We start from the raw sequence: 18,085 nt of genomic DNA, 5'->3' as shown, positions 1-18,085 counted from the left end.
GAAACTGCTGGCTTATTGTGTCTAAAAGGACATATTTAGCCACTTGTACGCATGCCCCCATGCGTACGCATGCCCCACATTTTAGCACGGTAAACGTGATAAAACAATAGAATGAAGCAAATGAAAACATTTTAACCCTCACTTTTTCTTATCTCTAATTACAATCTAAAATATGAAGCCTTGTTGTAAAAAAAACAAAGTTGTCCTTGCTCTAGGCCAGACCCATATTAGCCAAGGGCAAGTTTTTTTGCCCAGGCGGATTGGTCTGCTTCCAGGCTAAAATGATAGGATTGGTCTGCTTCCAGGCTAAAATGATAGGATTGGTCTGCTTCCAGACTAAAATGAAAGGATTGGTCTGGTTCCAGACTAAAGGATTGGTCTGGTTCCAGGCTAAAATGAAAGGATTGGTCTGGTTCCAGACTAAAGGATTGGTCTGGTTCCAGACTAAAGGATTGGTCTGGTTCCAGACTAAAGGATTGGTCTGGTTCCAGACTAAAGGATTGGTCTGGTTCCAGACTAAAGGATTGGTCTGGTTCCAGACTAAAGGATTGGTCTGGTTCCAGGCTATAGGATTGGTCTGGTTCCAGACTAAAGGATTGGTCTGGTTCCAGACTAAAATGAAAGGATTGGTCTGGTTCCAGACTAAAATGAAAGGATTGGTCTGGTTCCAGACTAAAATGAAAGGATTGGTCTGGTTCCAGACTAAAGGATTGGTCTGGTTCCAGGCTAAAATGAAAGGATTGGTCTGGTTCCAGACTGTCTGGTTCCAGACTAAAATGAAAGGATTGGTCTGGTTCCAGACTAAAATGAAAGGATTGGTCTGGTTCCAGACTAAAATGAAAGGATTGGTCTGGTTCCAGACTAAAGGATTGGTCTGGTTCCAGGCTAAAATGAAAGGATTGGTCTGGTTCCAGACTAAAGGATTGGTCTGGTTCCAGACTAAAATGAAAGGATTGGTCTGGTTCCAGGCTAAAATGAAAGGATTGGTCTGGTTCCAGACTAAAGGATTGGTCTGGTTCCAGGCTAAAATGAAAGGATTGGTCTGGTTCCAGACTAAAGGATTGGTCTGGTTCCAGACTAAAGGATTGGTCTGCTTCCAGACTAAAATGAAAGGATTGGTCTGGTTCCAGACTAAAGGATTGGTCTGCTTCCAGACTAAAGGATTGGTCTGCTTCCAGACTAAAATGAAAGGATTGGTCTGGTTCCAGACTAAAGGATTGGTCTGGTTACAGACTAAAATGAAAGGATTGGTCTGGTTCCAGACTAAAATGAAAGGATTGGTCTGGTTCCAGACTAAAATGAAAGGATTGGTCTGGTTCCAGACTAAAGGATTGGTCTGGTTCCAGACTAAAGGATTGGTCTGGTTCCAGACTAAAGGAGTGGTCTGCTTCCAGACTAAAGGATTGGTCTGGTTCCAGACTAAAGGATTGGTCTGGTTCCAGACTAAAGGATTGGTCTGGTTCCAGACTAAAGGAGTGGTCTGCTTCCAGACTAAAGGATTGGTCTGGTTCCAGACTAAAGGATTGGTCTGGTTCCAGACTAAAGGATTGGTCTGGTTCCAGACTAAAATTAAAAGCTCTCTTCCGTTTCAGAGAGAATATGGACAGGCCTTTAGTCATTCCCACTGTGAATCTGATTAGTCGAAGCCTATCAAGTTTGAAGCTTATTAGCAGAAATAGAAATTAAAAGATATTTGAACTCATTGACTGCTAACATTAAACTTTGACTTTGAGGCAAAAGTCATGGGAGCGGCCGGATTGGCAGCTTTTTGATCCCGCCTGCCAACTGTTTCCGTTCCAGACCGGATGCGCTATGTTTTTACACACCATTGCGACTTTCAATTAAATGAAATGAAACAATATGTCATCAACCTCGTCAGTGGCAGCGGGGGGGACACCTCCAAATCTTGTCAAAACACAGGACATCCCTCTTTGGTTCCATAAAGAATACTCCCATGAATAAGGATATTAAAGTGTTGATGATTGGAGTACCAGAGATGGAAACATGGAATCAAATGGGGGTTTGTGGCCTAATGCATATCAAACAATCAGTGTTCATGAAATCCAAAGCCCTGCCCCATATGGGCGGTGTGACATTACATAATGGCATAGGGTGTGACATTACATAATGGCATAGGGTGTGACATTACCTAATGGCATACGGTGGCACATTACGTAATGGCATAGGGTGGCACAAGGGATAGCCTGGCACTGGGTATAAAATGTACCAACTGGACAGAGGAGTTGGGAGAGGGGGGTTAGACGGGGGAGGACAGTCATGAGGACTCGTCTAGAAACACACCTGCTTTCATACCTGTACCTGTACCTGATGTTGTTCTCTTCTTCCTCTCCCTTGCCTTCCTCTCCTAACTCTTCATGTCAGATTCAGGCTCAGTTTGAGCTGAACAGAATGTACAAGCCTGGAGACGTCGTTCTGGGAGGCTTGTTTTATTTCCACTCTGCCTCTGTCTTCCCTGAACTGTCTTTCACCTCCAAGCCAAACGAGTTCATTTGCTACAGGTGAGTCAGCTGTACTGTAGGTTCAGGGTGTGCAGGTGTCTTTACAACTGGACGTTACTGTTATTAATTATAGATAAATATGACTTGACTTGATTTATTAGCACAAATACCTTTACAAAAGCAAGCAAGAGAATGCAACTTGTGTGGATAGTTTTAGTATCATATGAATGGTTGTGTTTCTACAAAGACAAATATGCGATGTTATACAAACAGATTGTGTGTCTTAGTTTATACATGCAGGGGTTCATGCAGGCCCAGACCATGGCTTATGCCATCAGTGAAATCAACAGAAACCCCAGCTTACTGCCCAGTGTGACTCTGGGTTATAACCTCTATGATAACTGCATGACGCATGGAGTTGAGTTCCGTGCAGCCTTGACGCTGGTCAGTGGGAGAGAGGAGCACTTTCTATTGGATGAGAGCTGCGTTGGGTCTCCTCCAGTGCTGGGAATTGTGGGTCCTGCCACCTCATCCAGTTCTATTGCTCTCTCTAGAATATTAGGTCTATTCAGAGTACCCATGGTAAGTTCTATTGCTCTCTCTAGAATATTAGGTTTATACAGAGTACCCATGGTAAGTTCTATTGCTCTCTCTAGAATATTAGGTTTATTCAGAGTACCCATGGTAAGTTCTATTGTTCTCTCTAGAATATTAGGTTTATTCAGAGTACCCATGGTAAGTTCTATTGTTCTCTCTAGAATATTAGGTTTATTCAGAGTACCCATGGTAAGTTCTATTGTTCTCTCTAGAATATTAGGTTTATTCAGAGTACCCATGGTAAGTTCTATTGCTCTCTCTAGAATATTAGGTTTATTCAGAGTACCCATGGTAAGTTCTATTGTTCTCTAGAATATTAGGTTTATTCAGAGTACCCATGGTAAGTTCTATTGTTCTCTAGAATATTAGGTTTATTCAGAGTACCCATGGTAAGTTCTATTGCTCTCTCTAGAATATTAGGTTTATTCAGAGTACCCATGGTAAGTTCTATTGTTCTCTCTAGAATATTAGGTTTATTCAGAGTACCCATGGTAAGTTCTATTGTTCTCTCTAGAATATTAGGTCTATTCAGAGTACCCATGGTAAGTTCTATTGTTCTCTAGAATATTAGGTTTATTCAGAGTACCCATGGTAAGTTCTATTGCTCTCTCTAGAATATTAGGTCTATTCAGAGTACCCATGGTAAGACTCCTACTATAATGTTATAATATTAGGTCTATACAGAGTACCCATGGTAAGTATCCTACTATAATGTTATAATATTAGGTCTATACAGAGTACCCATGGTAAGTATCCTACTATAATGTTATAATATTAGGTTTATACAGAGTACCCATGGTAAGTTTACACCTTTTACCATGATATATTTGGTGCATCTCTCATGCTCTGTTCACAGGGTAAATGTGTAAAATAAATAGTATATTACAGAACAGATGTTGTATGCCTTTTTCAGATCAGTCAAACTGCTGCTTCCTCTACTCTGAGTGACCTGAGTCAGTTCCCATCCTTCTTCAGAACAATCCCAAACAATGACTCCCAGGTACACAGATCTTTAATTCGTTTTTATTCGTTTTAGTTTTAGTCTCATAGTCTTTTGAACATTTTAATCACATTTTAGTCAGTCTAGTTTAGTTTAGTTTTTAAGTGCTTTACTTTTAGTCTAGTTTTAGTTGAAATGCTTTACTTTTAGTCTAGTTTTAGTTGACTAAGATTTCAGTCAACTATTTCTACAGTTGATTTAGTCGACTACACATTGATTTCCACTTATACAAGCTCACAACAACATATTGTGAGATTGTAGATCAGCTTTATTTATGTTTTGCTCTGTGACACCCATGATGACTTGTCTTAGTTCTACAGGATCTCTTTTCCCACTAAATGTGTCAGTTTATTTAGTCATAGTCTTAGTCATCATAGCTTAGTTTTTATGTTGTTTTAGTAAGTGAAAATAGGTAGTCGACAGGCAGACTAGTTTAGTGGGAATCAACACGGGGGCCAAATGTGGAACACAAGCAGATTGTATGTGGCCCACGGCTTCTATTATTTATGAAATTCATACATTTCATACATCATGCTATTTCTCAATAGAATTTGTAAAGTTTCCTCACTGCTTGTCCTTCTGTTGTCTCATTCACAATCTTCTCGATATGTGAAAGAAAGGCTATTTAATGTATTCATTTTCATACCTGCTTACATTTTGGCTACACTATCATTTGAACAAAAGGTAATTATTGGACAGTATACTATAGTAATGTAGATACAGTAGATACAGTATACTATAGTAATGTACAGTAATGTACAGTAATGTACAGTATACTACTAGTAATGCAGTGGACAGTAGATACAGTATACTATAGTAATGTACAGTAATGTACAGTAATGTACAGTATACTACTAGTAATGCAGTGCAAGCATGTGGAAAAAAGGAATTGTTTTAATTTGTTCACAGAACAAATACTTACTTCAAAGTAATGTATACATCAGAGTCACTTTTATTGTCACATCAAAGGTTTATAGCAGGGACGTGCTGGGCCCCTGATTCAGCCCGGGAAAAAAGAGTTGGAGAGGCCCTCATTGCGCGCTATGGAGAGAGATCTCTCTCTGTAGCGCTGCTGCTACTCAAAGATTTTCCATTTCAGATCATGACAAGTGACAAGCCAGTGGGCCAATTTCTGTACATGAGTTATATTTCGTCGTTGTCGGGTGGAAACCTTGTATGTCCAAAACCGTTTGTTTTGTATTTATCAACAGCCGATCTACAAGCACACAACGCCTCGCGGTGCGAGGCATTGTGTGCTTGTAGATCTGCTGTTTTCACTACTTTTGTGCAACAGCCTTGTATGATGAAGCAGGGCTTTGCTTTGCGAAAACAATTACACATTTGAAACTTGGAGATAGAGGCTGACATTTTATTTAATTTTTCCTAATGCCCGCCCTGGACCGGCCGGGAATGAACCGGCCGTTCGGGAGTTGTCCCGCTTTTCCCAATGGCCAGCAGGTTTATAGGGTTAAAGTGGGTGAACATTAGTTTCTTTTTTTCCCCCCCGTGCAAGCTCCAATCATTTTGTAGTTGTAGGGAGAGGTTAGACTAGAGTTTATTTTTCTTTTGATTCTTTAGGTGCGAGCTGTGCTGCTGCTTATGAAGCGTTTTGGATGGACCTGGGTGGGACTGGTGTTTAATGACGGTGCCTACGGCATCAACGCTGGTCGAACCTTCCGGTGGGCCCTGTCCCGCTCTGGTCTGGGTTGTGTGGCTTATTCAGAGGCCCTGCCCTGGGACGATGACCTGGACAAACTCCACAGGATTGTCACCGTCATGAAGGAATCCACAGCTCGTGTGGTCATTGCATTTACGTTTGGGAGCTATATGTTGAATCTCATGGAGGAGGTTTGTGTTCAGCCTAACCAGTCACTTTTAGCTGGAAACCTTATACTGTTCATACTTGTTATGTCCATTTGAACAGACCCATCTTACCCTCTTCTACACTAATCACATCCCACTAATTACAACTTCCCACCACTTTTCCAAGTGTAAAATGAGTGTAAAAACACACCATCAACAGGTGGTCAGACAGAATGTGAAATGAGTGTAAAAACATCAACAGGTGGTCAGACAGAATGTGACGGGTCTCCATCAACAGGTGGTCAGACAGAATGTAACGGGTCTCCAATGGGTTGCCGCTGCAGGCTGGACGACAAATTCTAATTTCCAGGCTCCTCGCTACATGCCATACCTGGCAGGAACCCTAGGGGTCGCCATTCATCGCGGAGAGATAACAGGTTTCAAGGACTTCTTGTTAAAAATACATCCTCGCAATGATCCTGACAACACACATGGAAATACCGTATTAGTGAGTCTTTTGTTTAATGTAGGCTAGTGGTTTAAATGCCATTTATTTATGCTTAATGGCTTTTCTCCCTTAAAATCACTAACATCTGCTGTGGGTCTGTGGCTTTTCATGCACATTTAAGTTGTTTGATTCAACATTTAGATATTTGATAGTAATTTGACCAGATACACCTCCCTTATAAGCTCTTGGAACTGTGTGTCTGAGGTTTGTATGATCAAATTAATATCAATTATCAAATATCTAAAAGTTGAATTAAGCAAGTTAAAAGCGGTATGGGATGAACACGAGAAGTTGCTCTGAATTAAATGCCTAAATTGTAAATAGATGTAGACGTTAGAATGACCCCAGAGTAAAGACTTTTAAAGAGAAATTCCCCTTTAACGTAAGTCTTATTGTGCTTCTTCAGGTGAAGGAGTTTTGGGAGCATGCGTTTCAGTGTAAATTTGCACCCCTTCCACCAGAGTGGGTGGATGCTGGTGGAGAGGTGTGCAGTGGACAAGAGGAACTGGAAACAGCAGATACAACCCTTCTGGATGTGTCTGACCTCAGGTCTGAGTACAACGTATACTTGGCCGTGTACGCTCTGGCCCATGCCCTCCATGCCATGTTGCTGTGTGTGCCAGGAAGAGGACCTTTCACTGGGCACAGCTGTGCCACTTTGCAGACAATGCAGCCATGGCAGGTGTTGATACTAATTTACGATTTTCCTGTTGATGTTTCTAGTTCACTGGTTCCCAAATGTAAAAGTAATGCCCTTTTTCTGTCAAGTCTCTTGATTTTCATAATTTCACTCACCATTTCTAGCTTATGCATTACCTGGAAAAGGTCAACTTCAGCACATCATTTGGTGATGATGTCTCATTTGATGAGAACGGGGATGTTTTACCAATCTGGGATATCTTGAACTGGGTGTGGCTTCCTGATGGAAGCACAAAGGTTCACGGTGTGGGTGTGGTCAAGAAGTCAGCCTCCGCAGGTGAAGAGCTCATCCTTGATGAAGGCAGAATCCTCTGGAACTTCATAAAGGTCACTTTGGCTTTCTTAATGTCAGGATGTGAACGTAATTGAGTTTAGATTGAAATTGAACATGGTTGTTACTCTCCTCTGCAGCCTCCTCGGTCAGTGTGCAGTGAGAGCTGTTCTCCTGGAACCCGTGTGGCCAGAAGGAAAGGAGAGCCTGTCTGCTGCTTTGACTGCATTGCTTGTTCTGAGGGAGAGATCAGCAACCAGACGGGTAGGTTTACAGTATACACAGTAGTCGTTAGACTGCTGTGTATACTGCACTTGTCTGTCCCTTTGAATCTTGCCCTCTTTGTTAGACTCTACAGAGTGCACCAGTTGTCCAGAGGACTTCTGGTCCAGTCCCCAGCGTGACCACTGTGTCCCTAAGGGCGTGGAGTTCCTCTCCTACCATGAAGGCCTGGGTATCTCCTTGACAACCATCTCACTGCTAGGCACTCTTACCTGTGCCGTTGTCCTGGGAATCTTCATCTATCATAGAAACACACCCATGGTACGAGCCAACAACTCAGAACTCAGCTACCAACTCTTAATGTCTCTCAAACTGTGTTTCCTGTGTTCTCTTCTGTTCATTGGACATCCCAGACTGTGGACTTGCCAAATGAGACACGCAGCGTTTGGGATCAGTTTTGCGCTTTGCGTCGCTTGTATTCTGGTAAAGACTATGGTGGTGTTGGCCGTGTTCAAGGCCTCCAAGCCTGGAGGAGCAGACATCATGAAGTGGTTTGGTGCAACGCAGCAGAGAGGAACACTTCTGGTTCTTACTTCCATTCAGGCAGCAATATGCACTGCTTGGATTGTGTCTAATTCACCAACTCCTCATAAGAACACTCAATACCACAGTGATAAGATAGTCTATGAGTGTGATGTTGGGTCAACAGTTGGTTTTGGAGTGTTGCTGGGTTATATTGGTTTACTGGCTCTCCTTAGCTTTCTCCTAGCATTCATGGCAAGGAATCTCCCAGACAACTTCAACGAAGCCAAGTTAATCACGTTCAGCATGTTGATCTTCTGTGCCGTGTGGATAGCCTTCATCCCAGCATATATCAGCTCTCCAGGCAAATATGCAGATGTAGTGGAAGTGTTTGCTATTTTAGCATCTAGTTCTGGTGTGTTGGTGGCATTGTTTGGACCAAAGTGTTATATCATCCTTTTGAAACCTGAGAGGAACACTAAGAAGTCTATCATGGGTCGAGGTACCACTAAGACATAGAAGCAGAAATCAGAAGCAGAAGAAGCAGTTAAATGTCACCACCCAAGTTTGTACGACAAAAGGTTAAAACGTTATATGTACTGTTGAATATCGACCAACCAGAAGAGGGGGCGGGGCTTAGTTACAACAATTAAGAAGAAGAATTCTAAAACAAGTCAAATGACATCACCCACAAGGTTTTACGAGAAACGGTTGATGAGTTATAGCCAAATAAAGTTTCGGCCAATCAGAAGAGGGGGTGGGGCTAAGTTAAACCAATTAAGCTGAAGGAATCTGAAACAAGTCAAATGACACCAGTCACAAGTCTGTACGACAAACGGTTGACGAGATAAAGCCAAATTAAAGTTTCGGCCAATCAGAAGAGGGGGCGGGGATAAGTTGAACCAATTATGGACAAGGACTCTGAAACATGTCAAATGACACGACCCACAAGTTTGTACGACAAACGGTTGATGATAACCAAAAAAAAGGAATAATCAAGTATCGCCGATCAGAAGAGTGGGCACTTCCTGTTTGTCGAAGGAAGTTTGACGCTCACAATTCGCACAACTTTTCATCGTTAACGTGTCTCGTGTATGCTGAGCGAATTTGAAGTTGATCCGATTAACCCCCTAGGAGGAGTGCGACACGTGAAAATGGACAAAAATGCGCCAAAACGCCACAAAGACATGACATGACATGACCAAGAATCTTCCAGACAACTTCAATGAAGCCAAGTTAATCACGTTCAGCATGTTGATCTTCTGTGCCGTGTGGATAGCCTTCATCCCAGCATATATCAGCTCTCCAGGCAAATATGCAGATGTGGTGGAGGTGTTTGCTATTTTAGCATCTAGTTCTGGTGTGTTGGTGGCATTGTTTGGACCAAAGTGTTATATCATCCTTTTGAAACCTGAGAGAAACACTATAAGAAGTCTATCATGCATGGGTCGAGGCACCACTAAGACATACAAGAATAAATCACAGAACACTCTGTGTGTCAAGGTGTTGTGACAAGGTGTGTTTGGTCAAAACATGTTGGCATTCGTTTTGAATCATGTAGCCAGTTGGCAATAAAGGCTTAAAAAAATATCTTTCCTGTTAATATTTTTTTGAACGTCTTGTTGACAAAGTTTACACTTTACAGCATAATACAAAGACATCCATCCATACATCTTCAACCTCTTATCTGGAATCGGGTCGCGGGGGTAACAGTTCCAACTAAGATTTCCAGAGTTCCTTATCTTCCTCCACTCCCTCAGGGAGTATACCGAGGCGTTCCCAGGCCAGTGTGGAGATATAATCCTTCCACCTGGTCTTTGGTCTGCCACGGGGTCTCCTCCCAGTGGGATGTGCATCGAGGACCTTCCTAGGAAGGCGCTCGGGGGGCATTCGTACGAGATGCCCCAACCACCTAAGCTGACTCCTTTCCAAGTGAAGGAGCAGCTGTTCTACTCCAAGTCTCTCTCGGGTGACTGATACTTTCGGTCAGAAATATGCCTCAACTGAGTTTTATGTTTTATTTAAAAAAGGTTGACATTTTCTTTAGTAAACATCTGTGTTCCTAAAATAAAGTTAAAAAAAGAAGAAAGTTATGATCTGTTGAGGACATTTGATCGTCAATCTTAACAAAACTTGTTAATTATAACTTCGCTTGTAACTTCTTGTAACTTGTAACTTGAACCAAAAATGACCCAAAAAGTATCTCAGTTACTTGACGAGTTACAGAAATATGAATGTAACTCAGTTACATGTAACTTTAACTTCCCCAACACTGTGTGTGTGGTGTGTGTGTGCGTATATATATATATATATATATATATATATATATATATATATATAAAGGCTGGGACTTTAGCTGATTAATTAATTACAGAAAATTAACGCATTTTAATCGCACTTAGTTTTTGCACCACAGAACCTTCAGTTTCAGGCATACCGATCATAGCAATGCACCAACCAAGAAGAGACAACAAACACAAAGGGAGAAGTAGCCGATCAGAGCGCTTTGCTTGGCCCAGTGGATGCCAAATTAATATTTAAAAAACTCACTTGTTGATTCACTCATACAACAAAATGGGTTTTACTTGAAAAAAAAAGAACTTCTCAGTCAAATATCGATGTGCAATTAAAATGCGATTAATTAATCACAGAGCCTGTAATTAATTAGATTTAAAAAATGTAATCGCATCCCAGCCCTTAATTCTTTCTTTCTTTCTTTCTTTCTTGCTTTCTTTCTTTCTTTCTTTCTTTCTTTCTTTCTTTCTTTCTTTGTTTCTTTTCTTTCCAAACAGCAAAGTCGCTTGTTTTGTTTTCTTTTGACAGTAGTTCTTTTGCTTGTTCCTGTCCTGCCAATCTGGCAACCCTGCCATCTGCCTGGCTGTCTGCTGCTAAGCCTGTCTGTTATAAAATAACATCGGATTCTAATTAAGCATTAAAGTCAACATAAACATGATAAATAAAACACACACTCTCACTGTGTGCTATGAGGTGAAGTGTGAAGGGTCTGGCATGGTTCACAGCATGCGGGGTGTTTATAATGTATAACATTCTATGCAGGCGGAGCAGGGACAGCTACAGACAGGAGGAGAGAAGCTGTGTATCAAAACAACATCCCGCTTCCAGCAGTGGAAGCTTGTGATTGGCTGAACCGGAGGTAGGGAGCGCTCCGTTGTGTTGGCCTGGACCGCGCGGAGGTGTTTCATAACATATAGCACAAGAAATAATCATAACACATTATATATATATATTTATAAGGTCAAGTATTCTACTTAATAATTGGGACTAATTAAGAACCATTATCATAGTTATAATAGGCCTACATTTACAGTAGTTTAGGCATTTTGGTTTGATAAGGTTGTGGGCAGAACAATTTGTCCTTGTTTGTTATTTGACTATTTTTACTTTAATTATAATTCATTCATAGTGAATTAGTGATTATAATAAATAGCCTATGTGTCATGATTGTTGTTATAACTAGATCAGATTGTGTTAATAATATAACGCCGGCTCGCCTCCGTCATCTCCACCAAAAACATGCTTACATTTTATATGAGATCGTACTTAAAGTGTGGTTCCTGTGGAAATAAGCCTCGGCTTTCGAGGATCTCCTCCTTTTAGTTGACCTTGTACCAGTGATTTGTACTGTCATGAAACTGTACTTGTTTCTACTGCAAACTTCTAATAAATTCTTCAATCAATCAATCAATCAATCAATCAACAAGCGCTCCCCTCCTGTTCCATGGTTGAACTGGGATGTTGTTGTGATACTCCCAGCATCACAGATCATCTCAGGTTTAAACCCACCAGCAGCTCTTCTCTAAACGGTAGGAATGTTGTTTGTGTTTAAAGTGTGTGAGTTTCCACCGTGTTGTGATGTTATGATGTGAACGCGCTGCTCTGGGAGCTTCTGCTGCTCTGATGAAGACCTTTAGTCTATACGATAAAAAACGGTGCTCAAACTGAACTACATGAGGATGAAGAAGCTAACGGAGCTAAAGTTAGCCGACTAGCAGCGCTAAGAGAGTTCTTTAAATGGAACAACAACAACAAGTTCAACACACCATGTCTGTCTGGGATGGAACTCTATGGCAGGGGTCTTCAACGTTTTCAGTCCAGGGACCCCTTAGTTGAGAGAGAGATGAAGCAGGGACCCCTTAGTTGAGAGAGAGATGAAGCAGGGACACCTTAGTTGAGAGAGAGATGAAGCAGGGACCCCTTAGTTGAGAGAGAGATGAAGCAGGGACCCCTTAGTTGAGAGAGAGATGAAGCAGGGACCCCTTAGCTGAGAGAGATATGAAGCAGGGACCCCTTAGCTGAGAGAGAGATGAAGCAGGGACCCCTTAGTTGAGAGAGAGATGAAGCAGGGACCCCTTAGCTGAGAGAGAGATGAAGCAGGGACCCCTTAGTCGAGAGAGAGATGAAGCAGGGACCCCTTAGTCGAGAGAGAGATGAAGCAGGGACCCCTTAGCTGAGAGAGAGATGAAGCAGGGACCCCTTAGTCGAGAGAGAGATGAAGCAGGGACCCCTTAGCTGAGAGAGAGATGAAGCAGGGACCCCTTAGTTGAGAGAGAGATGAAGCAGGGACCCCCACAACCTGTTCATAGATTCCATATAGTTTCATTGTTTGACAGCACAATCATCAGTGTGTTTTGGATTCATGTCAATTTGTGTTTTCAGATATTTAACCATTTGAACCGTCAAACTTGACCTTTCACTCTGTACTTAGTCTGCTCTTTTCACCCTCCAAAGCTCTTTGCCGAAAATAGCAAATCTACAAGCTCACAACGCCTCGCACAAGCTTGTAGATCTGCTATTTTTGGCTAAAGTTCTCAGAATATGGACGCTAGGGTTCAAGTGGTTAATATAAGAAAGGGGGAAAAGGTTCCTGTCACACAAAGATTTGGAGGACCTCCTGTAGTAACTCTGAGGACCCCCTAGGGGTCCCGGACCCCCTGTTGAAGACCCCTGCTCTATGGATGTAAAGCTCTGTGTCTATGATGGAGCAGGTCTGATCTGTTCACTGGATGTGTAGTTATCAACCAGTGATGTTACTAGGTTTTCAATGTAATGGGTCCAGGGACCCACAGGTGGTCATTCAGGGTCCCGGGACCCACAGGTGGTCATTCAAATGGGTCCCAGAAAAGTTTTGAGTCCTCAATACAATGTTTTCGAGCGCTGTGAGCTTGTAGATCAGCTATTTTCAAAATGTTTGCCTATTTCTTATATTTATTTTACAATTTGGCTAATGTTTGAACTTAGAACTACTAAAACTACTAAAACATGTGCCCCTAATGAATTCGGGCGCGCAAAATGGCGTCGGACGTCGGTGGAATCAAAACATTGATGTTTCTATCACCTGTTTAAGACTTTCTACGTGGATTTTATTTGTGTTAACGTAGGGTAAAGTAGGATGCTTTCACCCATGAACAATGGTGGTGTCTGTGGAATTTTAAAATGTTTTTCTTTTACCGCGACCCGGTAAATTATTTTAACATGGACTCCAATGGAGGCGCATCCCCGGGACCCCAGGACCATGACATGAATGAGTCCCTGGGCGACTTGAATGATGCGGGATGCGCACGTAATGACATCACTGATCAACTATACTAGTGTCAGTCAGTGTGCCGTTGGTAACTGATAGTTCAGTGGTTCTCAACCTGTGGGACCATAGAGTTATAATAATTAAGTCGGGACCCCCACAGAATACTGGTCACTTCGCCAAACATCCAACTCGCCAAATCAACTTGCTAGGACACCTCGCCAATGATCAGGCCTGTCAACATTGGACTGTCAGTCATGAAAATCCAGGAGATTTATTTTTAGGGGGAGGGTGGAACTCCCCTTCCGGGGTCTGGTGGTCCTCCTCCCCCCAAAACTTCTTAACAGATATATATTTTCCTGTGTTCTGTTGAATTTTGTGCATATTTGATACTTTTATCAGGCTTGCTTTACTAGCATGGGTACAATTTCAGCCTTAAAATGCCAAATGTATGCGTACAGATTTGATGACAGAAGCAAAGTAAGACATCCTTAATAATGACTTCTCATCTGGGGGTCCTCCCCCAGAACATATTTAACATAGTAGATGTATATTGCCAATCATCCTGGAGAATCCAGGAGCGTTGACAAGCCTGCCCAATGTGGCAAGTTGGATTGTTGGCGATGCGACCGGTTACCCCCCCAGAGGGGTCCCCAGATTAATAATAAAACACCGCATTTGCGTTTGCGAGGCGTTGTGAGCATGTAGTAGATCTGCTATTTTCACAATAGAACCGTGTAATACAAAATGTAATGCCTCAACTCTTAGTTGGTGGTCCCCAGTTACTTAAAATATGGTTATTTTGGGGGTCCCAGCCTGAAAATTTTGAGAACCACTGGCGTAGTTGATCTCTCTTAGTTTGTAGTCAACTTATAGTTGATGACTGGTTCAGTGGGTTTCTTGATGGTCAGTGTGCCATAGCAGCCAGCAACTTCTAGTTTAGAAGGATCTTTCACTGGCTAATAAAAACACCTTAAATAGGTCAACTTTGTTTTTTTCACAACAAGGGTTCATATTTTAGATTGTAATTAGTTCACTGGTACAAGGTCTACTAAAAGGAGATCCTAAGACTACGCTTATTTCCATAGGAAACCATTGAAGTATCTCATATAACATTGAATGACAGACGGATAGAACACAGTACTATCCAGTAGATATAGTAAAAAAAAGTTAATAACAATAAAATAAACACTGCAAAAAATATTTAAGTATAAAAGTTAGACATGTTAGAATACAGTATGTTGTTTGATTAGTTGTTTCCTAGTCATCTATTGGCTGGTGCTTGCTACATAAATACATTAGTTATTAATTAACCAACTGCTTTAAATACTGTATATTCTAGTAAATAGCAAGTGGGTTCAAAACATCATTGTCTTTTTGAGCGGTGGTCACACCGTCTCCTATACGTGGCCGTGTGTGTGGGTATCCGTCCGGCCGTCCGGCCGTGTATGTAGCCTCAAGCCTGCAGTACCTTTTCTGACCACACATGTTAAGGGAGGGGCGCTGTTGTTCTCTCTCACACACACACACACACACACACACACACACACACACACACACACACACACACACACACACACACACACACACACAGGGGGGAAGGGTGGGTCAGCATGTGTGGTCAAGTATTATTATTATTATTAACAAACTGAATGTTTTAGGGTCAAATAAATTAGAGTGTGTGAAGAAACTACAGCATTGTAAAGCACACTAACCCCGCTGCACCCACCCAGTAGTGCTGTTGCACAGCCTCCACGACCACTGCTCAGTTCACACGGGTGTGATTTTTTGTCTCTGCACCAATTAAAGGAGGGGGTGTACAGTAACAGTATGTAGACATTCACACTTATTAGGCTAATATCAGTAATGAAAAAACTAATGTACATATCGTCGTTGTCGGGTGTAAACCTTGTATCTCCAAGTTTCAAATTTGTATGTTCTTTCGCAAAGGAAAGCCCTGCATCATCGTACAAGGCTGTTGCACAAAAGTAGTGAAAACAGCAGATCTACAAGCACACAACGCCTCACACCCGCGAGGCGTTGTGTGCTTGTAGATCGGCTGTTTTCACTAGTTTAAATCATTTTTAAAATGAAAAATGCAAAACGAACGGTTTTCACCCGACAACGACGATATGCCTCTTTAATACGCAGAATGTAGAGAATAAGCAACTACATAAAATCAAATATTGTGTGTGTGTGTGTGTGTGTGTGTGTGTGTGTGTGCGTGTGCGTGTGGGCGCGCGAGTGCATTTGAGTGTGCGAGAGAGAGAGAGAGAGTCACATGCATGTACATACAGTATGTTAGTGGATTATGAAAGTGGAATAAAGCCCCTCCCACACAACGAACGTCTCAGAAGTCGTTCAGATTCTGAACAAACACTTTGATTATGAGAAGTGAAAGCAGCCTTACTAATCCACTACATGTGACTGGAGGCCACAGAGCAGGGGTCCTCAACCTTATCAGGCCACCACCCCCAACATAATCATATTTAACTGGGGACCCCCAAAATAATCATATTTAACTGGGGACCCCCCCCAAAATAATCATATTTTAACTGGGGACCCCCCCCCCCCCCCAAAAAATAATCATATTTTAACTGGGGACCCCCAAAATAATCATATTTCACCTGGGGACCCTCAAAATAATCATATTTTAACTGGGGACCCCCCCCCCCACCCTGACGAGCACTAAGAGTTGAGACATTACATTTTGTATAACACGGTTCTATTGTGAAAAATAGCCGATCTATATACTCACAAGTAACATGTAGATCTGTGATAGAGCTGCTATTTTCACCATTTCTGCCCCTAATATTTGACAATTTGACCAATATTTAATTTGTTATTTTAGATGCATTAAAAAGTCCTCAAATTGTCACTTTAGAAATGTGCAGATACTCTCTATATATGTTGGTTTGTTTACTGTTGAGAGAGAAAACAATGTTGCACATGAAGTTAATCATCTCTGCAGACCCCTCAAAATGATTTGGGGACCCCGTTGGGCATAGAGTACTATGTGAGTAGGGCTGTCTTCTAAAATTCGATGAATCGACGCGTCGTTTTAAGCCCCGGGAATCGACACCAATTGTTTGAGTCGAGGAGTCGAAAATATATACTTTTTATAGGCTATCACCAGTTCTACTACTGCGGTGCGCTGGACTGGTGTCATGTACTTCCAATTGAGAGAAGTAGCAATTGGCGAACAGTTATTTATTGTCTCGCACCAGGCAGGGGTGAAAGTGAGACAGAACGGCCAGAACCGCCGCTCCATTAAAACATTCAGAGCCGGGACGGTGTTCCGTTAAGAGGAGAAGCAAGCTGTCAAAATCCCATATTAAATAACCTGCCACAGCACAAACGCATGTCCAAGTCCAAGAAGTAAACAATCTAGCCTACTAAAGTCAGATTAACATACACAGCTACTAGTTACATTTTCTAATTAAGTGCTTCTGAATTGTTCCAGTGTTTTTGTAATCCAAATGTTGTTTGTGTTTCGCAGCCTGTGTCCATGACATGTCCACACTGCTAGCTCTCGTTCATGAGCTGTGCCTCCCCATCCGTTTTTCTGATACCGTTCTCGACAGTGACTCATTGCTCTGTGTCCCGCGACTGCGGACTGGATCCCATCGTTCATTTAAAAGAGCCGTTCAAGAGAGCCGAATCGTTCGCGAATGTCTCATCTCTACTGCGCTGATTGCCGACGGGGCAGAGTTGAACAGCGGAGAAGTTTTATTTTTTAACTGTGTTATCGGTGTGCACTGCTGTGCAGATAACGCTTCCGATATCACCGAAAACACAGTGTATTCAATTTATCTTAATGTATTATTGTATTATGTTGACATGGTTTAAAGCAACACTTTTTTTTTGTTTGTTTGTAAATCTCTCCATCACATGGACAGCCACTGCTCACAATTTGGAGAGTCATCTTTATACCACAATCTAGTGATCGCTTTTTTGCATCTCCCATGGTTTGACATGTTGTTTAACGTAGAACGTGTCTCTCGTGTGTTTACAGCGGCGCTGAGGTGAGGTGCACCATGGGAGATGCAGTTCTTTGACATGTTGTTTAAAGTAGAACGGCAGTGAGGTGCACCATGGAAGATGCAGTTCTTTGACATGTTGTTTAACGTAGAGCGTGTCTCTCTGTGTGTTACAGCGGCGCTGAGGTGAGGTGCACCATGGGAGATGCAGTTCTTTGACATGTTGTTTAACATAGAACGTGTCTCTCTGTGTGTTTACAGCAGGCGGTGAGGTGAGGTGCACCATGGGAGATGCAGTTCATTGACATGTTTAACGTAGAACGTGTCTCTGTGTGTGTGTTTACAGCGGCGCTGAGGTGAGGTGCTCCATGGGAGATGCAGTTCTTTGACATGTTGTTTAACTAGAACGTGTCTCTGTGTTACAGCGGCGGAGAGGTGAGGTGCACCATGGGAGATGCAGTTCTTTGACATGTTGTCTAACATAG

General features: G+C 42.2%; 2 protein-coding genes across 2 annotated transcripts in view; both read left to right on the top strand.

Moving 5' to 3' along the window:
- Positions 1-2,277: 2,277 nt before the first annotated feature.
- Positions 2,278-17,955, top strand: LOC308300694 (extracellular calcium-sensing receptor-like; the record flags this gene model as incomplete). Its single annotated transcript, XM_080744579.1, has 10 exons — positions 2,278-2,519; positions 2,747-2,972; positions 5,635-5,904; positions 6,774-6,929; positions 7,172-7,393; positions 7,478-7,601; positions 7,687-8,583; positions 17,636-17,645; positions 17,777-17,786; positions 17,947-17,955. 10 exons carry the CDS (start codon positions 2,278-2,280, stop codon positions 17,953-17,955), a joined length of 2,166 nt encoding a protein of 721 aa, XP_080600705.1.
- pi4kb (phosphatidylinositol 4-kinase, catalytic, beta) overlaps positions 11,893-18,085 on the top strand; it is a 65,389-nt gene continuing 59,196 nt past the window's right edge. The window contains exon 1 of the mRNA XM_080750257.1: positions 11,893-11,905. The gene's annotated coding sequence lies outside the window, so the exon portion shown is untranslated. The remainder of the gene's footprint in view (positions 11,906-18,085) is intronic.

Source organism: Nannobrachium achirus (assembly GCF_963921795.1).
Source record: "Nannobrachium achirus genome assembly, chromosome: 2".
NCBI classification, from domain to species: domain Eukaryota; kingdom Metazoa; phylum Chordata; class Actinopteri; order Myctophiformes; family Myctophidae; genus Nannobrachium; species Nannobrachium achirus.
The sequence above is the reverse complement of the archived record's forward strand: the minus strand, read 5'-3'. Positions and strand labels throughout refer to the sequence as shown.